At 42.3% G+C, this 11,531-nt stretch overlaps 1 protein-coding gene across 1 annotated transcript; it reads right to left on the bottom strand.

Moving 5' to 3' along the window:
* Positions 1 to 7,403: 7,403 nt before the first annotated feature.
* On the bottom strand, positions 7,404 to 9,094 carry HES5 (hes family bHLH transcription factor 5). The gene is made up of 3 exons (XM_077457680.1): positions 8,937 to 9,094; positions 8,641 to 8,806; positions 7,404 to 8,528 (listed from the first exon to the last, which is right to left on the bottom strand). Exons 1-3 carry the CDS (start codon positions 8,988 to 8,990, stop codon positions 8,284 to 8,286), a joined length of 465 nt encoding a protein of 154 aa, XP_077313806.1. The 5' UTR covers positions 8,991 to 9,094; the 3' UTR covers positions 7,404 to 8,283.
* Between the last annotated feature and the right edge of the window lie 2,437 nt (positions 9,095 to 11,531).

Genomic DNA, 11,531 nt, shown 5'->3' on the forward strand with positions numbered 1-11,531 from the left:
TTTGTAAACGCTATAACTTTTGTGCAAACCAATCAATAATCGCTTATTGCGATTTTTTTACCAACAATATGTAGAAGAATACGTATCGGCCTAAACTGAGGACGTTTTTTATATATTTTTGGGGATATTTATTATAGCAAAAAGTAAAAAATAATGCGTTTTTTTTCAAAATTGACGCTCTTTTTTTTTTTATAGCGCAAAAAATAAAAACCGCAGGTGTGATCAAATACCACCAAAAGAAAGCTCTATTTGTGATAAAAAAAAAGGATGTCAATTTTGTTTGGGGGCCACGACTGCGCAATGGTCAATTAAAGCGACGCAGTACCGAATCACAAAAAGTGCTCTGGTCAGGAAGGGGGTAAATTCTTCTGGGGCTGAAGTGGATAATGGGATATAATGAAGCTGCTTTGCTGGTGATACTGATGGAGTTATTGCAAACTAAGTTTCAAAGGGTTTTTTTTTTTTTTTTTTTTTTTTTAGTAATATCAAGAATAATATTATTATGCTTGTTATTTATTTTTTTGATGCAAGTTACCACAACACCATTATTCCGTAGTTTTTAAGATAAAAGATACAACTATGTTGGTGTCCCTTAAAAGTGGTTGTAAACCCTTACAGACCACTTTTATCTACAGGTAAGCCTTAACCTAGGTGCAAGAAATATCTCCTAATCCTAAACAGTTTAGGAGATATTTGCAAAAGACAAGCACCGATGTACATGGCACATGCACCGTAGACAACAGCATGCAGGTGCACTGAGCGTGCCGTTTCTAACGGCGATCGTGCAGTTAGTGGCGGCTTCCGCTCGCATGCGTGGGAGTGATGTCATCGTGGCTCCATCCAGTCACAGCACCGGAGCCGCGATACCTGGAAGTCACTCCAGGAGATATGGCGGTGACGGAGGAGGGGAACGAGAACCGCTGCGGGGGGCTTCTATCTCAGGTAAGTCATTTATAATGAGATAGTTGTATGCTATGCATACTAGCTCATTATGCCTTTGTCTTGCAGGCTGTTTATTTTATTTTTTTTCCAGAGGGTTTACTTCCTCCTTAATTTTTTTTAACATTGTATTTTTTTAAATGTAACTGCCTACTCCAAAACTGTCATTTGTAGTAAAACACATAGCCAAGTATTATTCTCCACAATTTTTTTTATTGTGCATTAAAAAAAGAAAACAAATATAATTAGACATGCTATCTGGCAATAGAGATAAAAGGGGGTTATAATAATATGCAAATAGCAAAGGAATAAGTATCTAAAAAAATGTGCAAAAATGGTAGTCCTATTTAAAGTGCAGATGAATCCAGCATATATAATAATATATATCCAGTAGAGATGCACAATTAATCGTCATCGCGATCTTGACTAAAGTGTTTCAGAATTCTTTCTATGCAAAGAATTCTCTCTGCTTTTCTGAAGCAGCAGCCTCAAAAGAAAGGAAGAGAAAAATGGGGCAGTCTGCTAAAAATCAAAACATTCTTTATCAGTTAGGGCCGGTTCACACTGCGACGCGAGGCGAGGCGACACGGCTCGCCTCGCTCCCGCAAGTCGCCCCCATTCAGTGCTATGGAACCGTTCTGAGAGGAGCGACTCGAGTCGCTCCGACTCAGAAAAAAGGTTCCTGTACTACTTCGGGGCGACTTCGGGGGCGACTTGCATTGACTTCTATGCAGAAGTCCTCTGCAAGTCGCCGCTGAGGTCCGTGCAGGTCGCGGCGAGGCAAGTCGGAGACGCCTCGCCGCGCATCGCTGTGTGAACCGGCCCTAAAACTTAGTATAAACATTGTAACAATTTGTCAATGAAATAGACTTTGTGTGTAAGCGAAAAAAGCTTAACCACTTAAAGCGGAGGTCCACCCTAAAGTGGACCTTCCGCTCATTGGAACCCTCCCCCCCACAATTGGCACCTTTCAGGGGGGAGGGGGGGTGCAGGTACCTGTACAGTACAGGTATCTGCACCCACTTCCGGCGTAGATTCTGCAGAAGGTACGCCCCTTTCCGCAGAATCTACGCCCCTTTCCGAAGGTCCCCCCGCTGCCTGCTGGGAAACACACGGATCCCAGAGACAGCGGGGACCATCCTTATTGCGCAGCGCGACTCGCGCATGCGCAGTAGGGAACCGGGAAATGAAGCCGAAAGGCTCCACTTCCTGATTCCCATACCCAAGATGGCGGCGGCAGCATCCGAGAGACGATCGAGAGATCGGCTTCGGGTGCCGACATCGCGGGTGCGCTGGGCGGGTAAGTGTCCCTATTTTAAAAGTCAGCAGCTGCAGTATTTGTAGCTGCTGGCTTTTAAAAAAAGAAAAACGGCGGACTCCCGCTTTAAACACTAAGGCCGCGTACACACGGGCGGACTGTTCGCCCAACTTTGTTCGTCAAACAATCCGACAAACAGTCCGCTCAAAATTTGCATGAACGGACTTGACCACACACGATGAACGAACAGTCCGCTGAAAGCGTGCGCGATGACGTGAACGGCACGTACGACGGGACTAGAAAAACGACGTCCTATACACTGCAATGCAACCTTCGGCCGTGTAAACCCTTTCTGAGTATGTGCGATACTTAGTCCGTCCAACTTGCCTACACACGAGCGGACTGTCCGCTGAAACCAAGTTTGGACGGACAAAACCAAGTTTCAGCGGACTGTCTTACGGAAATTCCAAAAAACTTTGTTTGTCAGACTGTCCGCTGAAACTGTCCGCTGAAGCCCACACACGAGCGGACTGTCCGCTGAAACACTGTTCAGCGGACAAAGTTGGGCGAACAGTCCGCCCGTGTGTACGCGGCCTAAACCTTTTTCTGCCATTTGTTGGTTTCAAGTTAAAATCTTTTTTTTTTTGCTAGAAAATTATTATATTATATATTATATATATATATATTTTTTTTTTTTTTCAGTTGACACCTAGAGAATAAAATGGTGGTAGTTGCAATATTTTATGTCACACTGTATTTGTGCAGCGGTCTTTCAAATGCAATTCTTTTTTTAAAAAAATGACTTTAATGAATTAATAAATCTGAAGGCAAAAATCTGCAGAAAATCTAATAGTTTGTATGGGGCCTTACTCAGGGTTGCTGTGAGAAATCATGGAGACCCATACAGCCTACCTGACAGGGCGCCCTTCCCCGGCGGAAAGTGACTGAAGAAATCGATTTATCAGTCCCTTTTCTTTGCAAAAAATAACTTGCAGCCTTCAAAATGGGGACTTTTGATTTTTCATGTTGGGGTGCCATAGACTTTAATAGAGTTTTCAGCTCGGGTCCAAATCTTTTCGCTGGGAGTTCTGGTGCGAACCAAATTGGGGGGTGTTCGGTCAGTCTCTAGTGATCATACAAGAATAAGGGCTGTAGCTTTGCACTTTGAAATAAACTTGCTATGGAAACATATTTCCTCCGTGTTGTACACTGTGACCAATCCAGAGCCATAGCAACAACCTTTGCTTTGCTAATTATACAGGCTATTCCAGTATGGTGTGTGAGAGGAATATGCCACATATCTCATGTAAGGGGACAATGTGATGGAGACATCTGATCTAAAGGTGGTGCTCTGACAGACACCTCTTTTAAGAGAGAGCTCTGATGTGCACATCTGATGAAAAGGGAGAGCTCTGAAGGGAACACCTGATGTAAGGGGTTACTCTCATGGGGACATCTGATCTAAAGTGGGTGCTCTGATGGAGACACCTGTTGTAAGGGAGCACTCTGACTGGGACATCTAATCTAAAAGGGGTGCTCTGATGGGGATATCTGATCTAAAGGGAGTGCTCTGATGGGGACAGCTGATGTAAGGGGGCATTCTAACGGGGACATCTGATCTTAAAGGGGTGCTCTGATGGGGATATCTGATCTAAATGGGGTGCTGTGATGGGGACATCTGATGTAAGCGGTTGCTTTGATGGCGTCACCTGTTGTAATGGAGCACTTTGATGGGCACACCTGATGTAAGGGGGTACTCTAATGAGGCACCCGATGTAAGGGGGTACTCTGATGGGGACAAATTTTGTAAGATGCACTCTGATAGGGACATTTGATCTAAAGGGGTTTGCTCTGATGGAGATATCTGATCTAAATAGGGTGCTGATGGGAACATCTGATGTAAGCAGGTGCTGTAATGGGAACATCTGATGTAAGGGGGTACTCTAATGGGGACACCTGATGCAAAGGGGGTACTCTGATTGGGACACCTGTTGTAAGGTGGCACTCTGATGGGGACATATGATTTAAAGGGGTACTCTGATGGAGACACCTTTTTGTAAGGAAGCACTCTAATGGGGACACCTGATGTAAGGGGATATTATGACGGGGACAACTGATGTAAAGGGGTGCTTTGATGGTGACATCTGATCTAAAGGGGTGCTCTGATGAGGACCTCTGATGTGGGGGGTACTCTAAGCCCTTGTACACACGGTCGGACATTCCGACGGAAAATGTCCGATCGGACCGTGTTGTCGGATAATCGGACCGTGTGTGGGCTCCATCAGACTGTTTCAGACGGAATATCCGACGGACCAAGTTTTCCAGCTTGGCTATAAAGTTTTCCGACAACATGATCCGATCGGACTTTGTCCAATCATGTGTAGAGAATTCCGATTGGACAAAGTGCCACGCATGCTCAGATCAAATTCCTACACTAAAGCTATTGGCTACTAGCCTGAACGTAGTCTCGTCATAATGAAATAACGTAATCACGTTCTGAACGATCGGATTTTCCGCCAACTTTGTCCGACCGTGTGTATGCAACAGTTTCGGACAAAATCCGTCGGAAAAAATCCGCCGGATTTGGTTGTCGGAATGTCCGACCTTGTGTACAAGGGCTAATAGGGATACCTGATGTAAGGAGGTACTCTGATGGGGACACCTGTTATAAGGTGGCACTCTCATAGGGGGGATGCGCTGATGGGGACAACTGATGTAAGGCAAAATTCTGATGGGGACAACTGATTTAAGGGGGTGCTTTAATGGGGACATCTGATCTGATGGTAGTGCTCTGATGGAGATACCTGATGTAAGGGGGCTTGTTTGAGTTGTGTTGCTGCCACCAAATTCAAAATTACCTTATTTTTTTTCTTAAAATTTTATATTTTCTCAGTTTCAACTTTTGATAAATTTTCTATTGTTAATAAAATATGAGTTTATGAAATTTGCAAATCATTTCATGCTTTTCTTATGTAGAATTTACTCAGCGCCCCAACTTTATTGGCGTTGGTATTGAATAAAAACCCTGTTTCTGGATGCAATCAAAGTACACCTCCCTAATTTCTCCCTTACTAAATTTGTAATGTGTGTCTAGACATTATTTAAAGGATGTATAGCGTCCACTCACATAAGTATAGGTGGTTCCATCGTTAATAGACATGACTATTATTACACCATTGGTGGGAACGGAAAGTGCTTACTTCTACAAGTTTCATACACTGGCTTCCACTTTTTCATCAGATGTTGAGAGGTGATATCTATGAAGCAAGGCAAGTCCAATTAATGGTGAAAGCCCAAATTACATTCTTCTACATGCCTTTTTCAAGACACTGCACCAAGAACAGGGAGGTTAGCTACAAAGACTGTACACTAGCTATCAGATAGTTAGATATGTTCTCAAAAATGGCCACAAGAGGTCACTCTTCTCATCCTGGGTACTGCGTGTTTTTCAGTTAGCATTGTGGGGTTGATTTACTAAAACTAGAGAATGCAATATCTGGTGCAGCTCTGAATATAAACCAAGCAACTTCCAGTTTTTTTTTTCTTTTTTTTTTTTTTTTGGGGGGGGGGTTGTCTAATTGAACAAGCTGAAGTTAGAAACTGATTGGCTACCATGCACAGCTGTACCAGTTTTCACACGCTCCAGTTTTTGTAAATCAACCCCTGTGTTCCCACTAAATAGAAATTCCTGGATGGTGGCCCTTATGCTGTATGTATTGAGGTACATCTAATAAAAGGTGCTAATACTCTAGCAGTAATATAGATGCTACCACCCAGGAATTTCTAATTACTGGTAAAAAGACATTAAGAGATGCTCCTACCTCTTATTTCTGCATTTCCGGGATTCCTGGGACCTCCACAATCCCTGCCAGTACTTCCAATAGCACTTGCTGAATCCCTACCAGGATTTCATAATCATTTCCAATACTTAGGCTGGCCATACATTATACAATTTTCTTGAACAATTTTCCTTTTGATTTACCAAGACCATATAATATGAGGTCAAGCCCAAACAAATCAAATTTGTATGCAGGCAGGCCCTTGCCTGACATAGGAAAATCTAAGCCCAGGTTCGCACTGAGTTGCGGGAATGAAGCCATGCGAGTCAACTGAACACACGATTTCACTCCCGCATGTCAGTCCCGATTTCAGCGGCGATTTCACAGACATCTGTGCAGGTTTCTGCACAGATGCCAATGGAAATCACAACCCTAAAATCGCAAAAAGTAGTACATAAACTACTTTTTGAAATGTGTGCAATATTGCACTGATTAGGACGGTGCCATTGCTGATGATTTGACATGTCAAATTGCATGTCAAATGGCACCAGTGTGAACCAGGGCTTAAGGAAATTACCAAGAAAATTTTATAATGTATGGCCAGTTTTACAGTGGTTCTCACAGAATCCTTGCATTGCCAGGACTACCAGTGCTCTCTGAAACAATTCTGGGTATGCCCTCTTACCCAAAGGATATTTAAGTATCAGCCCTGGAAGTGGCTGGTGCTGTGTCTCCTTGCCTGTTACCCTGTTTGTGTAAAAGAGCTGTATTATCCTTCTAATTTACTATTTTTATGCTGATCTGGATTCACCTGACTACGCTTTTTTGCTGCCTGTCCTGACCCCAACCTGGACCTAACTTTTGATTGCCAACTGCCTCAACCCCTGCCAGGTGCTGACCATTTACTCTTGTAAATCTCCTAGTGTAATAGTCTCCACATCATAGCCTTCCTTTTCTTGCTCACCCCTTAGTACTGTGATACTGGGGTCCGTGACCTGGTACCAGCACACAGCAAAACCCATCTTCACCATCAGCCCTTTATAACCATACCACTTCATTGTCTCCTCTGTAACTGCAGCTTTTTTTCACCCTTTTTTTTCCCCTGAGCTGCAGACTTTAGCCCAGGTAACCACATATAATATAAAAAAATAATGCAGACCAGAAGTCAGTGATTTTAGTTTAGGGAATATTTTATTTGATTTAAATACTCCTTGAGTCTTTTTGGACTGTTTCACAGTGCCTGTGTATATAACACACACAACAATATTCTTTAAGAATGAGAAATACAATGTAACATTTGAAACTGCATCTGCAGCTACAATACAAAAAAAATTTTTTACAAATCCTTTTTATACTTAAAAGCATCTTTACAAAAGACACAATGTGAACAAGGCACAGCTGATGTAAAATAACATCAATGTCATTTTGTCTTCTGCATCCAGAAGACATTACAGTTAATACATATCAACTTTATAAAAGTTAGTTAGGAGACAAGTACACTTTGCCTCCTTTTACTGTTGTCAAACTACAACTTCTAGCACAGCAGACTGGTTCTTGTGTTCCACAAGAGCTTCCAGAGCAAGCTTGCTCCATACTAATTTAGGACTTAATTCTGTAGACTACAGGAGACTGAAATCAATGATCCACAGAATAAAGTCCTTCTTGGCTAAATGCCAATAGCATTGCTATATACTTAGGCATTTCTTGAGGAAATATAGGTTAAAGCACTTGTTAAACAAATGCATTGAGAACAGATGAAAAGAGTCATTTACAATACTTGTTTTTCCCATTAGGATTACTACAAATAAGAATAAGAAATATACAAATATTATAGAAAAAAGAACTTTTGTTCACTGTCAGCTTAACTTCTTAGAAGTTACTTTTTCCTAATGAAGGAGATGGAGCAGATGATACTTCTTATGTTGTATAATTGCTTCCCTATATTATATTACTATACAGCCCTCCATTATATAAACCACATCTACACATATATAACCTCAGTACTTAGTACGGAGGAATCAAATAGCATGAACATTATCACAAATAATACACATTAAAAAGACCTTGCAAAGGTTAACGTCTCTGAGTCCTTTTTAAGTTACAGAGATTTCTCTCTCTTCAAAGAGAGATATTATACTGTAATCCCAAGGGATAACCTGATGCTTTACAGTCGTTGCTGCTGTTAAGTTTTTGCTGCTGTATCCAAGCATACTGATGAAAAATGAACACAGTTCCATACCGACAGAGGTCCACGTGACTTATTTCAAGCCATATCTGTCCCTCTTTGGTTGTAGAGTCCAGACCACATCACCAAGGCCTCCATATCTTGACTGGGCTGCTTGCTGCTGTGGCTTGCTTCGAATCGCTGGAAGATGCGAGATAAGGAAAGACGGGAACCTTTTGAGGCACGGTCAAGTGGTTAAGCAACTTTTTCTGGGCCTCTCCACTTTCCGGATAATGGCACAGGAACTGCAATGCTTCTGTAACACACCAGGAATATCCTTGGTTGTAATCCCGTTGTAAACGTTCCACACTGATCGTTTGATGTTGATCTAGAATAATAATAATACAATCCATTAGACTTATGTCCAAGAAGTTTTACTCAAAAGCAGCATCATTAGATGGGAGATGTGTTAGGAGTGTAAATAAAAGAATAAAACTTACTTTTTTGTTGTTGTAAGTAATTGACTGCCATCTCCAGTATATCAGCTTTCTCTAGCTTGACATTGGGTTGCTGTTTGTGGAACTCCTTTTCCAAGAGAACCTTCAGATGTTCAATGCTGCTGTTGATTCTGTCTCTACGCATCTTCTCCACAATGGGTTTTCTTAGCTAGAAAAATAAATAAGAAAAATGCATTAATTAACAATTCCCAATACATGGAGAGCAGGCAGCCATGTTGATTGGCTGCTAAAAGTTACTGTCATGCTGTTTGCCATTGGTTATCAGAAATTAAACTTACTTTGTTTTTTTCTTTTGGGGAAAGGTGGTCCACAGGAACGCTTGTAGGAGCCATGGTCCAAAGTATATGAGTAGCTGCAGCTGCTCTAGGGATGTGAGCGATGTGAGATGTACAGCTAGTTCTCCCCTATTTATACCCCAGAGCTTGCATACAAATGCCTGAGTCCCAAACTTGTCAGACTTTCCCACACTCGTATAGCCAATACATGCATTCAGCAGCACAATAGGAGAGGCATCTATTACAGCATGGTAAATTGACTGTGAATTGCCTGAGGATAATACCATGCTCCCAGCGGAGCAGGTGGAGAGTGTGTTAGACAATAGGGACAAGCTTTAGAATGAGGTGGGAGAATGTGGGAAAGAGCTTCCCATCACTGTAATCAAACTGATTCCCAATGAGAACATGGATGGGGCAGCATGCTGCTCTTTTTGAAGTGTGCCTGTCACACACGTATGCTGAAACCAGATGTTGTCGACCTGGGCACACATCTTTGTTCATCATCATATGATTCACATCACCTATAAAAATACAAGTGTCTTCAATTAAGAATTGTTGCCTAGAGCTGCAAATCAGTTGGACCAGTGAAAAAAGGAATCAAAATAAATTGTTCTAAATTAAATGCACAGTTCCTATGGAATTAGTGCATTCATTGAAAAAAAATATGCTACAACCAATGTTTTATACAAAGAAATGTCCTTACCAGAAAATTATTGTCCAATACAACTGTTCAAGATCAGAGTCCATATCAATCAATGTTTAATAGTCACAATTATGAGGCCTGTGATAAGGATAATTGCCAATACACTTTCATGTTCACCGCCTGCAAAATACATCAGCAGCTGCTTCCACGTTCTGGCACTTTGCTACATTATACTGCCTTCTTAGATATGTAGTAACATAGTAAGAGTAAAAGTGCTCACATGAAGAAAGGTTTTACTACACATGTTAATGTGTGATTCAGGCAAAAACTTTCAGAGGCTCTAAAATGATTTTTTTTTTATTGTGTGCGTGGGTCCCAATGGAGAGAATTCTCCTTGCTTCCCGCCCCCATAATCCAAATATCTAATATAAGGTCCGAGCTGTGATAAAGGAGCCTGCTAGTAGAAAGGTTGATATATAGAAGAACCCTAATGCCGCATACACACTATCGGACTATCCAGGGGACCAGAGTCCGCCTGACAATTCAACCGTGTGTGGACTCCGGCGGACTTTACCCGGTGACATTACCCGGTGACCTTACCCGGTGACCCTGCCCCTTATGCCTATATAAGTCACCGCGCAACGCGTCCCTGGCATTACAGCCGGAGAGAGTGTCTTGTCAACATAAAGGGGGCTCCCGGATTCTGATAAGTTCCCCTCCCGCAGACCCCAACAGCCAGGGTTGTTGGGAAGAGGCCCTTGTCCTCATCAACATGGGGACAGGGGGCTTTGGGGGAACACCCACCCCCCCACGCTGCCTGGTACGGTTCAGGGGGAGGCGCTCCCTTGTCCCCACCCCATTTCCTGACCGCCAGGCTGCGTGCTCGGATAAGGGTCTGGTATGGACTTTGGGGGACCCCCACACCGTTTTTCAGTGTAGGGGTTACCCTTAAAACCCAGACCAGGTGACAGGGCTCGTGAGGTGTCAATCTCGCCGATGGAAGCGGTGACATTGACTTACTTTGCTAGTCCTGTCGTACCTCAAGTCACGTTCAAAATGAAGTCCGTGTGTGGGCAAGTCCGTTCATTTGGAAAGTTCGGCGGACCTCCGCCAAAAGTCCGGCGGATTGCCCGCCGGACCTAGTCCGCCGGAAAAGTCAGTTCGTGTGTGGGCGTGTGTGGGCAAGTCCACTCGTTCGGAAAGTCCAGCGGATTGTCTGCTTGACTAAGTCCGCCGGATAGTCTGATCTTGTGTACGCGGCATAAGGAATAAATATAATCATCTGTAGCACCACACTATCAGAGAGTAACAATTAATTACAAGGTCACATATCTATGTAAAGTGGATAAATCCACATAAATATGAATACATTAATCTTAAAGTGCAGTATAATATCACAATAAAAAAAGTATATTTGTATAAAAGTGCATAAAGTGCCGATAAAGTGCAAAAAAAGTCCTACATATGAGTTATAATTCCTCTACCAACAACTCAACTCAGATTGTTGCCAGACTCTTCTCAGTGTAAAGAAGCACCAGCTACCACCTCATGAAATGAACACTCAATAGAAAATGTGCTACACATATATTGTATGCATTTGTTGCTTGAACTATACACATTTTGCATGTTATCGGCACTTTATGCACTTTTATACATATATACATTATTTTTATTGTGATATTATACTGCACCTTAGGATTACAGCATTTATATTTATGCAGATTTTTGCAATTTATATAGATATGTGACTAATTGTTGCACTTTGTGATTAAAGTGGAGCTCCATCCAAAAAGGAGAATTTCCACTTTAAGCACTCATCCCCCTCCCCTGCCATATTTGGCATGTAATTATTTTTTTGTAGGAAGCGGGTACCTAGTTTTGACAGGTACCCACTACCACTTTCACTCCGATCGCCTAGGCAATCTGAGTGGAAATTGTCATTTTTTTCTCCTTCC

This window comes from Lithobates pipiens, unplaced genomic scaffold, assembly GCF_037356315.1.
Source record: "Lithobates pipiens isolate NorthernLeopardFrog02 unplaced genomic scaffold, aLitPip1_a1.2 Scaffold_27, whole genome shotgun sequence".
NCBI classification, from domain to species: Eukaryota; Metazoa; Chordata; class Amphibia; order Anura; family Ranidae; genus Lithobates; species Lithobates pipiens.

Bases quoted from the DNA above. Each gene is read 5' to 3' on its own strand.
- HES5 (XM_077457680.1), bottom strand. From the start codon at position 8,990: ATGGCTCCTACAAGCGTTCCTGTGGACCACCTTTCCCCAAAAGAAAAA. The intron at 8,807-8,936 runs GTAAGTTTAATT...TTATTTTTCTAG, and splicing joins CCCCAAAAGAAAAAAACAAA to CTAAGAAAACCCATTGTGGA. The intron at 8,529-8,640 runs GTAAGTTTTATT...TTATTATTCTAG, and splicing joins TTACTTACAACAACAAAAAA to ATCAACATCAAACGATCAGT.